The 19355-nt window shown below is 38.2% G+C and overlaps 2 protein-coding genes across 2 annotated transcripts; both read right to left on the bottom strand.

The window, feature by feature from the left end:
• Nucleotides 1-3370: 3370 nt before the first annotated feature.
• On the bottom strand, nucleotides 3371-6406 carry LOC103445585 (actin). The gene is made up of 5 exons (XM_008384595.4): nucleotides 6159-6406; nucleotides 4990-5059; nucleotides 4462-4855; nucleotides 3669-4282; nucleotides 3371-3568 (listed from the first exon to the last, which is right to left on the bottom strand). The coding sequence occupies exons 2-5, from the start codon at nucleotides 5047-5049 to the stop codon at nucleotides 3503-3505; spliced, it is 1134 nt and encodes a 377-aa protein (XP_008382817.1). The 5' UTR covers nucleotides 5050-5059; nucleotides 6159-6406; the 3' UTR covers nucleotides 3371-3502.
• A 928-nt stretch (nucleotides 6407-7334) lies between these two features.
• On the bottom strand, nucleotides 7335-11809 carry LOC103445586 (very-long-chain enoyl-CoA reductase). Its single transcript, XM_070824874.1, has 5 exons — nucleotides 11396-11809; nucleotides 11080-11119; nucleotides 9780-10146; nucleotides 8482-8869; nucleotides 7335-7614 (listed from the first exon to the last, which is right to left on the bottom strand). Exons 1-5 carry the CDS (start codon nucleotides 11462-11464, stop codon nucleotides 7546-7548), a joined length of 933 nt encoding a protein of 310 aa, XP_070680975.1. The 5' UTR covers nucleotides 11465-11809; the 3' UTR covers nucleotides 7335-7545.
• Nucleotides 11810-19355: the final 7546 nt, after the last annotated feature.

The raw sequence follows: 19355 nt of genomic DNA, 5'->3' as shown, positions 1-19355 counted from the left end.
ATTTCTCGAAGGATGGTTGTTTTGGAGGTTTAATATCCCGAGGAAGCTCAAGGTTCCAAAGTGGGGAGATTGAGTACCTTCAAGCCGGCTTGACCGGGGGTCAAGCACTGTGACCCTCTGGTGTTTTACGATCGACATGCATGCTTTGTTCATAGTCTTCCTTCCTTATGTGGGATCTTAGACTTGAATTTTTAATGAGAGTTCATGTGGATGGAGTTTATATAATGACAGAAGCCACAAATGAGAATCCATGGCCACCGGACACACGTACCGATGGAGTAATATCAAGGGCTGCCTTCGAAATTGATGATTATTGCAGGATTGTGGACATTCTACATAAGAGATTTGTCCAATTTCAAAGAGATGGGTCAATGGTCTTGATACGGTTCTCAATTTAATTAGTAAGTGTGAAGTTTTATTCCAAGATGTCTCGGTATTAGAAATAAAATTATTTATCATGTTTGCTGTCTTAATCCTTCATTATTATCCACATTCATCGTTTCATGAGTTCGTGCTTGGTTACACATAATTTAGTTTACAAATTTAGTCTCCAAATTTAATCTCCCTAGCATTACCCCAGGTTTAACTAGGGGTTGAGCCTGAGGAAGTATCGAAAAGAGTACTAAAACTTGTTGAAGATGAGGTGTTTTTCAGGGGAGAGAGGGCCAGAGCTAGGAATCTAAGTGCATTTCCAATGGAAGTCCCTATTTAGAGACTCTCACCACCATTTTTAAGTACTCATTTAAGGACTTAAAGGGAATCTTTGTGTCTCAAAAAGAATATTGCCTCCAATGGTAGAGTCCTTATAGTAAAGTCCCTAAATTTGAAGTTTTTATGATTTTATGTGATAATTTGATGGCTTTTAGCCAAAATGGTCTCTGAGATTTGCATAACACATCACTTTGATCCATGAGATTGAAAATCAATAGAAATGGTCTCTGAAATTGTCCACCATCCATTATTTTGGTTATTCCGTTAAAAACTCAGTTAAGTGTCCCAAAGGTCTTGGCCGGAAGTTTGGGCAATTTTCAAAGCTTCGTAACTCAATCGTTTCTTAACCAAATTCGACCCATAATATATCAAAATAAAGATAGGGAAGTGTAGAACAAGATTATACCATTTGGAAGCCCAATGGTTGTGGAAGATGGCCGGAAAATAGCCTGAAAGGTGACTAGTCCGTGGGAAAATTGGAAAACTCGCCCGAAACTAGATAAACTTTAAACGTTCATAACTTCTTCAATACTCAACGAAATCGAGTGATTCAAAAATGAAAATCATACTTCTCAATGAGACAAAGAGAATGGTACCTTTCTCGATTACTAATTCACTGTGGTTTGGCTGGAAAACGACTCGAAAGTGGCTACTTTGAGACCAAGACAGACACTTTCGAGCCGTTTTCTGGCCAAAACATGGATATCTAACCGTTGGAAAAGGTATCATTCTCTTCGTCTTGTCGAGAAGTATGATTTTCATTTTGAATGACTCAGTTTTGTTGAGTATTGAAGAAGTTATGAACGTTTAAAGTTTACCCAGTTTCGGGAGAGTTTTTCAGTTTTCCTGTGGACCAGTCAAAATTTCAGGCTATTTTCCGGCCATATCAGGCAACCATTGGGATTCTAAATGGTATAATTTTCTTCTACAATTTCCTATCTTCATTTTGATATATTATGGGTCGAATTTGGTTAAGAAACGATTGAGTTACGAAGTTTTGAAAATTGCCCAAACTTTCGGCCAAGAGCTCCGGGACACTCAATGGAGTTTTTAACGGAATGACCAAAATAATGGATGGTGGACAATCTCAGGGACCATTTCTATTGATTTTCAATCGCAGAGATCAAAGTGATGTGTTATGCAAATCTCAATGACCATTTTGGTTAAAAAACCTAATTTGATTAGGTGCACATTTTTTGTTTATGTTAACCTTTTTTTAAGGCTTATTATATTAGCACCCTACAAATTGTTGAATAAACCCCACATACTTAATATACCCCACATTTACTTTTTCAATTAAAAATTATCTTAATACACCTCACTTCCTTCACCATAATACCCTCACACCCCACATTCTTAATATACACCTTATATTTTCTAGACACACCCCACATTTCTCAAATTTTATAACACTCATTTTTTATTTTGCCGAATGATTTCAAACTATCTGAACGTTAGTTTGCCGAATGATTTCAAAAAATGTTTAGGTTCATTTGAACGTTTTTCAATAACAATAATAATGATTTCAAAGCTTTCGAAACACCGATTTCGTGTTCCATTCGTAAAAAATTATCTTTCTCAATCAACATGTTTGTAGTTTCATTGCTTAGGGTTTTATTCAACAATGGAGAATAGGAGGGGTTTTGATAGTTGAAATAGATAAATAATACGTTAAAAGTGATTTGGGATGTATTTATAAAATTTTTATTATTTTTTAAACCTAATAAGGTCAAAATTGTCATTAAATAGTAGAGTAAATTAGTCATTAATATTAAATTTTAATGTGGGGTGCATTCAACATGTTGTGGGGTGCTAATATAAAAAGCCTTTTTTAATTAATTAAAAGCATTAAAATTAAAACCGTTAAGATCTTCAATCAAGATTATGGGTCCTGTTTTCCACTTAAGGTGCACATTTTTTTGTTTATGTTAATCATTTTTAATTAATCAAAAGCATTAAAAACTTTAAAAGCTTCAATCAAGATTGTGGGTCATGTTTTCCACTCAAGGTTGTCCCTATACAGTCCTTATATGTAAGGACATACACTATGTATCCAGTGAGTCCCTATACTTTAGAGACTCACTTTCTGATTCATTGGAGATTATTTTGTCCCTCTATTTGTTTTATGCCTATTTTATACGGTGATTGTCCTAATAAGGAGCCTGCAGCTTTCTTCCGTAGATTAAAGCTTGAATCACTGTCTTCTGAAACGTATGAGGCGTAATTCTCACTACAACGATCATCAAAGTCATGAAAGTAAATTCTTCGGCTCAAACAAGAGGTATGTAATGAAACAAGGGATGCAGAAACCGCAGCAAAATGATGATCACGACATCTCAAAACCTGAAATGAATATTGACATAGAGGACCACCCATTTTGCGAGGGTGAGCATCAGACGGCAGAGTCCCTTCTTTCGACTGTAAAAGAATGTTTAAATTCCCAGTAGTGTGTGTAAGATAACCTAGTTGTATATGTTTCGATACAGTTGGATATACATACATGTTCAGTGATCGTAAATCCGGACAACAACCAAGTGGTACCAACGGAAACGAGTACCACGAACAGATAAAACCAATTTGCAAGATATTAACCAAAGAATCGGCAAGAGGGATAGCAGAAACATAAACTCAGCATGGAAATAAACCATAGAAAAACGAATAACATCGAAAGAAATGACCCATTTCAAATCTGACTCCTAAGATTCTCAAGGTTATAGCAGTGATAAGTGAATAGCATAGAGGGATAACAACGTTAGACATAATTCTCTCCATGATTCTATTGTCGTAAAGTTTAAAAGCATTTCCTATGAACAATAGATGGCCCAGACTCATCGTACTCTGCTTTTGCAATCCACATCTGCAATCAAGAAAACAAACGGAAAGCTCGAATTAGTAATCATCCAAGATCAACTTGGAAGAGGATGCAGAAACGCAGAAATGTAGAAATGAATACAAACCTGCTGGAAGGTACTAAGGGAAGCCAAGATTGAGCCTCCGATCCAGACACTGTATTTCCTCTCGGGTGGTGCCACCACCTTGATCTTCATACTGCTTGGGGCAAGGGCAGTAATTTCCTTGCTCATTCTATCAGCAATGCCTGGAAACATGGTTGAACCACCAGAGAGTACAATGTTTCCGTACAGGTCTTTCCTGATATCGACATCGCACTTCATGATGGAGTTATAAGTGGTTTCGTGAATGCCTGCTGCTTCCATTCCAATCATTGATGGTTGGAAAAGGACTTCTGGGCATCGGAACCGCTCTGCACCAATGGTAATGACCTGCCCATCTGGCAATTCGTAGCTCTTCTCAACTGCAGAGCTGGTTTTGGAAGTCTCCATCTCCTGCTCATAGTCAAGGGCAATGTAAGAGAGTTTTTCCTTCATGTCTCTAACAATTTCACGCTCAGCAGTGGTAGTGAAGGAATATCCACGCTCCGTAAGAATTTTCATCAAGTGATCAGTGAGGTCACGACCAGCAAGGTCAAGACGAAGGATGGCATGGGGGAGGGCATACCCCTCGTAAATGGGGACTGTATGGCTGACACCATCACCAGAGTCAAGTACAATACCTTCACAGCAAAGCCAAAACACACCCGTAAGTAGAGACGAGAAGAAGATGATTTAGATAACATATTTTAAACCCAGGTCAACATGTAAAGACAAACAATCATGCATGCTATTTTTCGGTTATTGGAGACAATTTCAAATTAACACCCTTTCTGAAGGGAAGACTAATCAATATACTTACCGGTTGTACGACCACTTGCATACAGGGACAGAACAGCTTGAATGGCTACATACATAGCAGGAGTGTTAAAGGTCTCAAACATTATTTGGGTCATCTTCTCACGATTGGCCTTAGGATTCAGAGGTGCCTCAGTTAGAAGAACTGGGTGCTCTTCTGGGGCAACACGAAGCTCATTATAGAAGGTGTGATGCCAAATCTTCTCCATGTCATCCCAGTTGCTCACAATACCATGCTCAATAGGGTATTTCAAAGTTAAAATACCACGCTTGGACTGAGCCTCATCACCAACATAAGCATCTTTCTGGCCCATGCCAACCATGACACCAGTGTGACGAGGGCGGCCTACAATGCTAGGAAACACAGCTCGTGGAGCATCATCTCCAGCAAATCCAGCCTAAACAGTAACATTAAAAACAAGCGTTAAAATACAATGTCCAGAAAAGAAAGAGAAAAAAAGGCACAATCATCCAAACCATCTGCACATCAAATTTAAATTCTAGTCAAACAGAAATAAACATATTTTAATACCTTGACCATTCCCGTTCCATTATCACACACGAGTGGCTGAATGTCCTCAGCTTCTGCCATCTTCTTCTACCTGCTAGGCACACAAGAATCAATTACATCAGTTCCCTCCATGTTTAAGGCCAAGAAACAATTTTTTCATATGAAAAGAAAAGAAACAGACAATACAGCACCACGCCAAAATTTTCCCAAGTGCTTTACCGAAAGTTTTCTCTTGCAGCTAAATATAGAAAACTTAATAAAGAGTTCCGTCAATCCAAATGAAAGACTGCTTGAAAGCAATGGAAAGGAATTCAGGGAGTCAAGGTTACAAGTGGAACACAAATACACAATCATGATGTAGCATAAAAGCAGACCAGAAAAACATAAACCGAAAATAATACGGTTCTTGAAACAATGTTTGCAAGAGGTAAGAAGCCCGAGTGCAATCAACAAGTATCCAAGACTAGTAAAAAACCAATCACATCCAAAACAAAAATGAAATGCTCCAAGATACTGAACAAGATCAGATGGCCGAAGGTGAAACATGTACCAATAAATCTCAATGCAACAACATAACAAGAGGCAAGAGACCGGACTTCATGGGGTCTGGAATCACCCATTGAACTTGTAATCAACAATACTGATAAAAATCTATATGGACTAAAATTTATTCAAAAAAATAAACAAAGGGACAACAACAACACTGCTAAGTTATCTCTTTTTGTGGGCGTTCCTGATTTTTAATTCTGTGTTCATGTTTCCATAATCTTCAGTTATTTACGTTTTCTGCAATACCAGTTATGAAATGAAACAATGTTGTTGTAATTACATGGTGGCAAGAATATTACATCATATATCCAAACATGATTCAAAGAATACACAACCCATCAAACGTTAACACCCATTTTTTTTTTTTCAGCAAAAAAGGCAAATGGGCAAATCCCAAGTCACCATTTCAGCATACGAACAATTGAAGAAAAAGAACAGTTTTTCAGTCTGAAACGCGATCAAACCCCACAACATTCAAAACCAGTATTAAAAAACTACCACAACAAACAATGCAGCAATGTAATCATAAAGAAATTACGCACATGCAAGATGCAACCAAAAAAAAAAAAAAAAACCCATAAACCAATATCTAAAGCACCATGAATCAGAGAAGTATACCGAGAGGGGGTGAGAAAATTGACCTTTTTCTGTGAACGCGACGAGGGAGATCGAAGGCGAGAGAGAGAGAGAGAGAGGAGACAAAGTGTCAGGGACGGACAGAGTGGCGTTTGAGAGTGGGCGAAGGAGGAGGAGGAGGGTGGAGTGGTAATAAGAAGGGAGGCCGACTTCAAATTTGGGCCGTTGGATTTTGGTGGAAATGCAGAAGACTTCAGACCGCGTCCAATGGGTTGTGTTGGGCTCCCTCGCCTTCCGTTGTTCCAGTCATTTTTCTCATCTGGTTTGACCATTCTGCCCCTATTATTCCTATTTTCATTATTTCACTACCTCATTAACCACTACCCTTTTTTTATGAAAAACAATGAAAAATGGAATTATTTGACTACAGTAGGGAAAGTTGGCCCCTTTCTCTGTTTCTTTATCTCGCATTACAGTTAATTCAACTTTGTTCGTGATGACGTGACGACGTGACAACATCTTAGTAACTTATCCTACATGTTTGACTCGTTAGTTTAGACTTTCATTTTACTTATAAGCCTCACATCAAAACGTTTAACTATCAACACTTAGTACATGAGCAGATGAGTCTACTTCTGTGAAATGAGCTACGTAGTTTCATGAACGTCGTTTTTGAATTCAAAGTCATTTCAGCATTCATTTGCGTATAAACTTATACTCAATATGATTAACACACGTAAACTCAAAACGTTTAACCTTCAACGTGGTATAAGCAAATGGTCCTATTGAATGTGCAATGAGGAATCTATTCGTCATTGGTGATGCCATACTGGCAAATGATTAGATTTGGAATGCACACAAGTAACACATCATCACTCTCCCTGAATTCATGCTCTTCACGCTTTTCATACCGATGTGGTTTGCTTGCCAACTTGAACAATATTTCAGAAAGCTGTAACGTTGGGCAACATTAAAAAACATTATTGAGTATGAAAGGTAATTCTATGAACAGCATTTTAGATGTCAAGGAGGATCCACTTAAAGGTCACACAAATGTTGTTGGCAGAATACAAATCCTCAGTCACCAGCTAGGCCGCCATGTTCCTCTTCAATGTGTTCTTATAGCGTGGACCGAAGCAAGATTCTAAGCTACTATAATCTACAGAGAAAAAGATTTGAGCTTTCGTGCAAGTTGTTTATGAAATTATTGATTACGATTAATATAATAAGAATTTAAGAAGAAAAAAAAAATAGAGAAATGTCATAGATGGTCTAGAAGTTCAAATTACAACAGTTCAAATGGGAAGAACAAGATGACCTATGTTTCATAGATCGACAAGCAAATCCTACGTTTCAAATGAAATGCTAAGATCGTCTGAAATCGACTCTGATTTAACTTCTTCAAGTTCCACCACCAATCCGGCGTGGGTGCAATCCAGGAGTCAATGGCTTCTACAGGAATGGAGGTAGGATCACCCATCGGCGTGGATACTTGGGTCTTCCGTCTTTGCCGTCAAATATCTGCGATGGCACAAATCGTGTTAAAAGCACTTATATTCGATACAAACTCGTATCACAACATTCCGACACCATGAATAAAACCTATAAATGTTAAATATGCTCATCCATCGGATATGGTTTTCCACATTCCTATAAAATAGAAATAGAAAAATAACGGCCGGCAATTGTATATTTGTCACGAAAGCTAATTTTGAACCAATCGAATTAAAGCACTCATTTAACATAATAAGAACCGACAATCTTGATATCACATCCCATCGAAGTTCAGTTTATGGAGCAATTTATTAATCGTGCACGCAAACTAACCCATCCGTGCGGTGATACACAATCTAAACATGAAACTATCACATAGAAGTATGTAATGTAACTATATATAGAGTTGTTCTCTAACAAGGACTTCAGACGAAGTCCTTAATTAAGAACTCAATTATCCGCACACTGAGATACAAATATTTCGTCAAGAACCTTATTAGAGAATAAGGATGCATGTAAGAATAAAGATTTTGATTTGTAGAGCACAAAAGTTTATATGAGTTGAATATCATAGTGCGCAACGAACAATACTAACAAAGTAATAGAAATATTATTGATATCAAACGAGAATGCCGAAACGGCTACAAAACCCTAAGAGACTACATTGTGAATAACTTATTAAAACTAACTAATACAAGCACTACTATATATAGTGAAAACTAAAGCAAACCCTAATCCTTAAAGGATATAGAAAACCAAAGCACAATCCTAAACCCAATAGGCAAGGAAACGAAACCCTAATACTAATGGGCAAGAAACTCTAATATCCTTGTCCCACAAGAAAACCACAAACAATAATAAAATAATAACTAAATTTTCCAACAATATGATTACCTTCTTAAGACGGCGGTGCTTGGCAAGGGCCCAATTGGTCATGATAGAAGCAGCAACTATGAGAAAGATATAGCCAGCAACTGTCTGTGTTGCTATATTGAAGCCCAACCACTGATAGATCTCTGTAGTGTAATTTGCACATGTCACAATATTGAACAGAAAACCACGTGGGATCTGATATCCTCCATTCCCATCAGGGCTTCGCAGGTTCCTCAAAAGGATATGGCAATAGAAGTTTGAGATTTGACATATTATCCCAATACCAAACCCAATCTTCATTTGGAGGTCACTAACAGGGGTGTAAAGCGGGTGATTCAGGTAGTAAGCTATGAAAGCACCAAAGCTCCAATAATAAGCACAATTCCGGAATACATTGGAGAGTGGTGAGGTTGCATGGCTGAAGCAAACAACAACAACAACAAACAACAACAACAACAAAGCCTTTTCCCACTAAGTGGGGTCGGCTATATGAATCCTAGAACGCCATTGCGCTCGGTTTTGTGTCATGTCTTCCGTTCGATCCAAGTACTCTAAGTCTTTTCTTAGAGTCTCTTCCAAAGTTTTCCTAGGTCTTCCTCTACCCCTTCGGCCCTGAACCTCTGTCCCGTAGTCACATCTTCGAACCGGAGCGTCAGTCGGCCTTCTTTGCCCATGTCCAAATCACCGGAACCGATTTTCTCTCATCTTTCCTTCAATTTCGGCTACTCCTACTTTACCTCGGATATCCTCATGCCCAATCTTATCCTTTCTCGTGTGCCCACACATCCCACGAAGCATCCTCATCTCCGCTACACCCATTTTGTGTACGTGTTGATGCTTCACCGTCCAACATTCTGTGCCATACAACATCGTTGGCCTTATTGTCGTCCTATAAAATTTTCCCTTGAGCTTCAGTGACCTACGACGGTCACATAACACGCCGGATGCACTCTTACACTTCATCCATCCAGGTCGTATTCTATGGTTGAGATCTCCATCTAATTCTCCGTTCTCTTGCAAGATAGATCCTAGGCAGCAAAAACGGTCGCTTTTTGTGATCTTCCCTAGATTGCTCCGGTCATTAGTGTGGATAAGTATATAAATGAATAGAGATAGGAAAGCAAACACAAGATGTACGTGGTTCACCCAGATTGGCTACGTCCACGGAATAGAAGAGTTCTCATTAATTTTGTTCTGGATTCATTTTCATAAGGATTCGACGTGATCATGGAGTGCCGGCTGTCGACTACCTGACGCCCTCCCCCTCCTCCTTTATCCGGGCTTGGGACCGGCAATGTAAGATACATAGGCGGAGTTAGGTTGCATGGCTGAAGCGATGTACAAAAAATGTTTCCATAATACGTTTGAAGTAGTGGAAGCACCAGTAGTATAGGGCATATGTCTGGACAGGGTGGATGACACGGTCTCCTTTGAAGCCCAAATAATCGTAAACAGGGAAGTAGTAAAAGATGGGGTAAAGGATCAAAGGGCCCAAATACTCAAAGAAGAAGAGTGTTCTGTATGACACTTGTGGACCTAGGTCCTTGAACACCACAGTTAGGTTGTCTGAGTTTCCGCTGATGTAATCTTGGAGACTCTTCTTGTAGCTAAGGACAACCGGCCTCTCTTTTGATCCTGGTTGGACGGGGAGAGTAAGCCGCTGTCTTGCAGGATAGAACTTTTTGGCTGTCGACATAAGACATGAAATCATTTAAAAAACAATAATCTTACAATAAATAGAGCCACCTATAGAAACACAAATTTCTTTTTGAAGTTTGTAATGGGCCAAGGCACATAAGGATTAAGGATGACCAAGCATCAGCAATGACATAAACCAACCGCCTATAACCAACCTAGAAAAAGAACACATGTAAACAACAAATAATTAAGGCCAGGTACCAAAGTTCTGATCTTGCTAACAAATCTAAAAGATCTTACGGGTTTAAATAGTTCTATTTCTAAAACAAAGAAAGTGAACTGCACACCAAAGTTTCACAATTTATTCTTCATTTTCTTTCAAATTCCAATGATATTAATCTCGACGTATATCAGATAGTTTAGGTATTCAAATAACTGCAAAACAAATAACTCTTGTTTAGTACATTCTCTTTTAGGCATTTAAAGTGTGGATATTGAGGTGAAGCAGCTATCTTATTGGCATTTAGACAAGGTTCTTCAAACTTTTCATTGATCCTAAATTCAGTTTTCCACAAGCCTTCATACTTTAAATTCTTACATTAGCATCTATACATTATTACTCAAATAGATTAAGGGATGTTACCGTATAGTTTGTTTTCCATAATAATGTAATATTTTCATAAGAAGAGGAATACTTACTAATCTCATGAAAAGACAATACTAAATGACTGCGTATACAAAAAATAATGTAACTAGTTAAAGATGCATGTGCAAAACCCTATTCCTAAACTTAAGCAAATATGATGCAGAGCAACAAGCCTTCAAATCACAATTTGTAAGCTATAGATATAGCCCTCAAACAATCTTATCGTTTCGTTAAAAGACGATAACCAACCAGAAAAAACACTTTCAATTCTCAACAGACTGTACTTATTCAGCTATACAAGTTCAAGAGAAAAAGAAGTATATCAGAACACTTACTTCGCTTATGGATTGCATCCTGCAGATCAGCTACTGTGGCCTGCAACACAAAGAGTGACACCAACAAACTCAGAAAAGAAAAGCTAACAATTAACTAAACTGAACCTAACCCAAATTCAAAATTCTCATCCAAAACTTGAATCTTTAACTAAACTGAACAGAACCCAAATTCGAAATTTCCCATCCAGTGCAATCAAGTAATTTCTTGTTCGAAGATAATTTGCTTTGTTTTCTCAGAAATGCAACAGATATTTCGATGAATCACAAAGTTATAAGATAAAAAAGAAGAAAAATTCCAGGAAAAAGAGAAGCATACAGAATCGCTGAGCTCAAGGCCGCCCTTGACAACTTCTCGGCCACTCCGCGAAACTACGGTCACCTTCATCGTCGAGAGCAAGTGAGAGCGACCCACTCGAGCAAATCGATCAAGCAGCAAACCCTTTTAATTCTTTCAGCAAATTCTCGCAATTTCCATTCGAATTTCAGAGAGTTGGGAATCAATCAGAACTCGGAAGAAAGAAAGAGAAATGAGAGTGAGATCCGGAAATGGGCTCTTTCTCTTTAATACCGACGTGAAATGTTGTTCGAGTGTGGGAGTTAGCTTGGTGGATATCAGTTGGATGGTATAATATTAATGGCGTGTGGTTGGGGTAGGAAATTATGATAGCTAAACTATCAAGGCTGACGAACAACACTAAACCCCAAACTCCCAGTAAAAACGTACACTAGTGACTATTCTACGTGATAGGGCCATGTTTTTAATAACCTATCCAATTTCGACACGGGCTGTTTTATTGTTTATGACCGATGTCCGAGCATGTTTACTTATTTAAAATGAAGGAAGTCATGAATTAGAATAATATCAGGTTGTTAAATATAGTTGTTTAGTTATCGAATAAAGTACTCATTTTATGATAATTTATTACATGATTATTCAGGTATGAAATAATCCCGGGTGAGCAGAAATGCACTCTATATTATATGTGCAACCCTTTCATTTTTTTAGTTCTTTTATGTGTGAAAAACCATGACAAGTCATGAATTGTTCGATCGTGCTTAGTAAGCACAGTGTAACTTTCCTTACAACGGTTAATGTTGACGATAGAACTTTAAATATATACTCATCATACTCATCATCTAAATCTATGGCTAAATGCTGATTATGTAATGAATTATAATGAATCAAATTCTAACTAAAATCTGTAGATTTATTGCTTTTAACAAACACTAAATGGCAATTACATTAGTTAAGCTACTACCATACCAGTAATGGCATGGTAGGAGTACCAACTAGGAAGGTGCTGCAGCCTGCAGGACCATCATCCCTTTTGAAAAGACATTTTTAAAGAGGACCCCCAGTCACCTCTGCGGCTTTGCCTATGACTTATGAGGTAGTTGCCACTTATCAGTGGAAAGTCCTCGATTACGTACGACTGACGGACGACGTGATCAATCTGATCCTCCTCACAAAAGATTGCGATCGCCTGTATTTAATCTCACCCAACCCCACACTGGTCTCACACCTTCGAATTTGTTGAATTATAAGTCTCTAGCTGATTGAGTATTAGAAATAAGATGAGTTTAATGTGTGTACTCACTTGAATATCTGCCAAGTGTAAAGTTAAATAATGTAAGGCCATGAGTGCCATGTGGTGTTTGATCCATGTAATTAGGTAGATGAGTGACTAAGATTAAAAATAGTGTTTTGTGTGGTCCTAAAGCTAAGGCCATCAGAAAAATGTAAAGCAGTGTTAGTGCGCATTTTTCAGAGTAGTACAAAATATTCCTCTGCAATACTTTTGCAAGAGTGAACAAGAAAGAAAACTTTTCGGTTCAACTTCTTCCATCTTTGCTTTGCTTCTGTTCAGCATTATGAAAATAAACCCAGCTAAATCAAGTTACACTAAAATGGCCTCAGAGCCTGGTTTCGATTAAGATCTGGGCGTGTTTCTGTGAGCTCAAACATCATCGTTTCTGGTTTCGGTGAAGTTTGCCGGAGTTTGTCTGTGACCTAAAGAACTACGTGTTTCTGGATTCACACAAGCTCACGATGGCTGGATCTGGGAGTGCTGAAGTGAGGACCCCGATCTTCTCCGGTGAGAACTACGAGTTCTGGAGAATCAAAATGGTTACCATTTTCAAGTCATATGGACTGTGGAATCTGGTGGAAAAAGGGATTTCGGTTTCTGATTCGAAGAAGAAGAAAGCTAAGACTGATGAAGATATAGATGTTGATGCTGACGATGATGAGAAAATGACTGCAATCTTCATGAAAGATGCAAAAGCTCTCGGAATCATTCAAAACCCAGTCTCCGATCAGATTTTCCCTCGAATCGCAAACGCAGACTCGGCAAAAATGGCATGGGATCTGTTATATGGCGAATATCACGGTGGGGATCAGGTAAGATCTGTGAAACTCCAGAATCTTAGAAGAGAATTTGAATATACTAGAATGCGTGATGATGAATCCTTGACTGGGTATCTTACTCGTTTAAATGATCTGATTAATCAAATGAAAACGTTTGGTGAAATTCTGTCAAATGAGAGATTAGTACAGAAGGTATTAATCAGTCTCACTAAGATATATGATCCTATATGCTTAGTGATAGAAAATACCAAATGTTTAGAATCTGTTGAACTGCAAGATGTACTAGCTATATTGAAGAGTCAAGAGCAGAGGTTTGATTTGCATTCCTTAGATGCAACTGAGAGAGAATTTTCTTCTCTTACTGTTAGTTCACAAGGGCAGAATTGAAGTTATGCTCAGTCTAGTACTTTTAAACCACAGAGAAATTGGAATCAAAAGGGTAAGAAATGGGATTCAAAACCAAAGTTTCAGCAAAAATCATACACAAATATTGCACAGAATAGTACTTCCTCACAGGTTATGGGTCAAGAGAGTGTAAAACCTCAATGTAAAGTGTGTTCAAAGTTTCATTATGGTGAATGTAGATATAAGGGGAAATCCAAGTGCCATAACTGTGATAGATTTGGTCATTGGGCCAGAGAGTGTACTGTTGGAAAGTCTGTTCAAAAGGCAAACTGTGCAAGTCAAATGGAAGTGATAGGAAACTTATTTTATGCAAATTGTACAGTTGGTGAGACTAAGGTTAATGGAGATTGGTACATAGATAGTGGCTGCAGTAATCATATGACAGGAAATGTTGATCTTCTTGTTGATGTGAATACAAATGTTGCAGGGAAAGTTCAAATGCCAACAGGAGTGTTAGTTAATGTGGCAGGAATGGGATCACTGGAAATTGAGACTAACAGAGGAAGAAAATACATTCGAGAAGTCATGTACCTACCTGGTTTGAAAGAGAATCTATTAAGTGTAGGACAAATGGATGAGCACGGATATTATCTTGTGTTTGGTGGACATATGTGCACTGTTTTTGATGGTCCTTCTCTGAAATGTCAAATTATCCGTGTAAAAATGAAAGAAAACAGGTGCTATCCTCTATCTTTACGGCCTGAAAAACAACTTGTGTTGAAAACCAGTTTTGCTCATTGTTCTCTGACTTGGCACAGAAGATTAGGCCACCTACACTTTGGTGGAATCAAGAAATTGAAGGATAATGACATGGTTCATGGATTACCATATCTAGATGAGTATGACAAAGTGTGTGAAGGCTGTCAATATGGTAAGCAACACAGAGAAAGGTTTCCTAGTGGTCAAGCACAAAGAGCTGGTGCTCCACTTGAATTGGTTCATGTTGATCTGTGTGGACCAATGAGAATCGAGTCTACTGGAGGAAACAAGTACTTCATGTTGCTTGTAGATGATGCAACCAGGATGATATGGGTGTATTTTCTTAGATTCAAATATGAAGCTTTTACTTGTTTTCAGAAATTCAAGGCCATGACTGAGTTGCAAAGTGGAATGAAGGTAAAATGTGTAAGGAGTGATAGAGGAGGGGAGTTCTTATCAAATGAATTCAAGCAATACTGTGACACAGAGGGAATCCAAAGGCAACTGTCTCTATCTTACACTCCACAGCAAAATGGAGTGGTTGAAAGGAAAAACAGAACTGTGATTGAAATGGCCAAGTCTATGCTTCATGACAAAGGAATGCCTTACTATATGTGGGCAGAAGCTGTGCATACTGCTGTCTATCTGTTAAACAGATGTCCTACCAAATCACTGGATAGTATAACACCTTTTGAAGCTTACAGCAAAAGGAAACCAGGTATTGCTCATTTGAAGGTTTTTGGCTCAGTTTGTTATGTCCATACTCCATCCGAGCTAAGGCACAAGCTAGAACCTAAGAGTATAAAAGGAGTCTTTGTTGGATATGCAAAATGTGAGAAAGGCTATAGAGTATTTGATCCAATCTCTAAGAGACTGATTCTGTCAAGAGATGTTGTGTTCGATGAAAACTCAGCTTGGGATTGGGAAAGAAGCACAGAAAGATATATGTCACTACCTACTTATGAGTTTGACACTGTGAATACCCCAAGAAGTGAGAATAATGAAAATGACCCTCAAGTTTCAAGTGGTTCATCATCTGGCATATTAGAAGAAGCTACAAGTGATATTGATGATACACAGATCAATTCTCAGTCAAGTGCAGGTGTGAGTGACACTCAGGCATTTGATCATACTCCATTAAAATGGAGAAAGCTGGATGATGTACTTACTCAATGTAATCTGTGCATTATAGAACCAGAGAAATTTGAAGATGCAGCTAAGGATGAATCTTGGATGAATGCTATGAATGATGAGCTCTCCATGATTGAAAAGAATGCAACCTGGGAGTTAGTGGACAGGCCAAGTAACAAGCCTATAATTGGAGTAAAATGGGTGTTTAAAACCAAACTCAACCTGGATGGAACTGTGCAAAAGAACAAGGCAAGGCTTGTTGCAAAGGGATATGCCCAGAAACCAGGAATAGACTACAATGAGACCTTTGCTCCTGTTGCTCGGTTAGATACAATCAGAACCCTTATAGCATTGGCTGCACAAAAGAGTTGGAAACTCTATCAACTTGATGTCAAATCGGCTTTTTTAAATGGTGTTCTAGAGGAGGAGGTTTATGTAGAGCAGCCTGATGGTTTTGTAGCTAAAGGGGAGGAAGACAGGGTATATAAACTTCACAAAGCCTTGTATGGTCTAAAACAGGCACCACGGGCCTGGTATGGAGAGATCGATACATATTTCTCACAGTGTGGTTTTACAAGAAGTTTAAGTGAACCAACACTGTACATCAGGGCAGAAGAGAAAGACATTTTGATTGTGTCGATCTATGTGGATGACATAATCTATACTGGGAGCAACAAACAAATGCTTGAAGAATTCAAGGAAGACATGAAAAGAAAGTATGAGATGACTGATTTGGGTCTTCTCCATCATTTTCTCGGAATGGGAATAATTCAATCAACTTCAAGCATTTTCATCCACCAAAAGAAATATGCAAGCTCTTTATTAGACAAATTTGGTCTAAAAGAGTGCAAACCTGTGCTTACTCCACTGGTTGCAACTGAGAAGTTAACCACAGATGATGGAAGTGGTGCAGCAAGTGAAGAGTTATACAGAAGTATGGTGGGAAGTCTCTTATATCTCACTGCAACCAGGCCTGATGTTATGTATGCTTCCAGTCTGTTAGCCAGATTTATGCACTGCCCTACCAGTAAGCATGTTGGAACTGCTAAAAGAGTGCTAAGATACATTAAGGGCACACTAGATTATGGTCTGGAATATGTGAAGGGTAAGAACTCAATGTTAATTGGGTTCTGTGACAGTGACTGGAGTGGATCAATTGAGGACAGTAAAAGTACTTCTGGTTATGCTTTCTCCTTTGGCAGTGGAGTATTCTCATGGGCATCTGTGAAGCAAAATTGTGTAGCTCTTTCCACTGCAGAAGCAGAGTACATCAGTGCTTCAGAAGCAACTACTCAAGCCATTTGGTTGAGATTTGTTCTTGAAGACTTTGGTGAATTTCAAACCGAAGCCACTCCAGTGCACTGTGACAACACCTCAGCAATTGCAATCACCAAGAACTCTGTGTTCCATCAAAAGACCAAACACATTAACAGAAGATACCATTTCATCAAGGATGCACTGAAGGATGGCATCATTGATCTGGTGTACTGTCCAACTAATGAGCAACTAGCTGATATCTTCACAAAACCTCTGCCTAAAGATCAGTTTAATTATCTCAGGAGCATGCTTGGAGTGAAATCAGCTCAAGACTTAAAGGGGAGTGTTGAATTATAAGTCTCTAGCTGATTGAGTATTAGAAACAAGATGAGTTTAATGTGTGTACTCACTTGAGCATATCTGCCAAGTGTAAAGTTAAATGATGTAAGGCCATGAGTGCCATGTGGTGTTTGATCCATGTAATTAGGTAGATGAGTGACTAAGATTAAAAATAGTGTTTTGTGTGGTCCTAAAGCTAAGGCCATCAGAAAAATGTAAAGCAGTGTTAGTGCGCATTTTTCAGAGTAGTACAAAATATTCCTCTGCAATACTTTTGCAAGAGTGAACAAGAAAGAAAACTTTTCGGTTCAACTTCTTCCATCTTTGCTTTGCTTCTGTTCAGCATTCTGAAAATAAACCCAGCTAAATCAAGTTACACTAACAGAATTTTGCTGCCCTTTACGGGTGCCGCACACTAGACAAGAACTCCTTAGGGTTTGTGGATCGACAAGCTGGGGATTAACACTGACACTGGTACTTTGACAATCCACAGCCTGTCTATATTAGAAAGAGTAATGTAACAGTGTGCCTAGAAATTGTATAAAAAGAAAAAACTATGTACTTCAGGTGCAATAAGAACCATTGGTTTCCAAAAGCAGAAAAACATCCACAGCTTCTGGATCTAAAGTGCCAAAAAGAACCAGAACGTGCAACTTTTCCATGCCATCTTAAACAAAATCGCTATACGAATTCCCGATTCAGTGCATCTCATCCTACAATACATATGCTTTTTCAACCTTTCCATTACGAAACACTAATCTTCAGACATCAAACCGGTTGAAGACTCGGTTCCATAACTGACCAAACAAGAATGCAGGCATGGTAGAATTGAGTCAAAGAAAGCCTCATACTAACAAAGCAGAAGTTACATAACTACCAAATAAAGCACACAGGTATGATATGTTCATCCCAGTAATGATTAATGAGAATACATGAAGCCTCATAGAGCTTGAAACATTATATAACTAACAAGGAAACTCTGCAATGTCTGGTCCGATGGATTGGTCACTAGAAAGTAGGCACATCATCACAGACATCGCATTGAAATTCCTACTTTTCTTCGTCTCTTCTAAGTACTGTAAAAAAAATTCATATGCGAATGCTATATGCAGTGTAAATTTCCGTATAATATCGACGAGTAATTACACTAGTTATGTATATAACCAGTAAGAATAAACAATTGACAAGAGGATTGTCGCAATCAAGCTATTATGTGTGCAGACAAACTTATATAAACCAGAACTGTTAGTGATTAAAATTGCAAAAAAAATCTCCAAACTCTCAAGGAATGCTTCCCAGTACTCAACATGAACAGGAAACATACAATGAGAGAGAAGCAATACCATAAAACAGGGTAACATATCTGAGTTGAAAATCAAAGTACGTATAACACAGGCGAATGAGCAAATGGATTACAAAACATGAATTATTATTGAAGACAAAGAAACACTACAAATTCACCAAGATGGTTACATAACACAAAGACACTACATTGTAACATACATGTTATTCTATAGTGTTACAAAGTATTATTACATATAGAAAACTAACCTAACTCTTATAGACAAGGAAACGAAACCCTAATTATAACGTGTTAAGCCCAAAAAAGCAAACATTAAAATAAACCTAAATACTAATACTTTCCAACACTCCTCATCAAACTCATGACGGTAAACAACATGAGTTTGCCAACAAGTAAATGTGGATGCAAACTCCATTAGTGAGACATCCATACAGGCTCTGTTGCGTGAATAGACAGAAAAATAGGCAGGCTCTGCTACAAGCAAACAAGCAGGCAAGTTCAGACATATGGTAGATGGATATAGACTCATATGGCGGGTGACAAATAGATTCAGGTAGACATATTCTGTTTCCAGAAGACAGATGGGAGTATGGACCCTATCACGAAATGGACAAGATTCCTATATCTCAACTACACATCAACAAACAAATAGACAATTCCAATCTATCACTAGGTCAACGTCACTTGAGTGGTCAATCTAAGCACTTGAATAACATTGACCACTCAAGTGACATTCACACGAAACTTCCAAATAAGCCTCAAAAATGCTTAACC

This window comes from Malus domestica, chromosome 07 (genome assembly GCF_042453785.1).
Source record: "Malus domestica chromosome 07, GDT2T_hap1".
NCBI lineage: Eukaryota > Viridiplantae > Streptophyta > Magnoliopsida > Rosales > Rosaceae > Malus > Malus domestica.
Note: the sequence above shows the minus strand (reverse complement) of the source record. Positions and strands in the feature narration are given on the sequence as shown.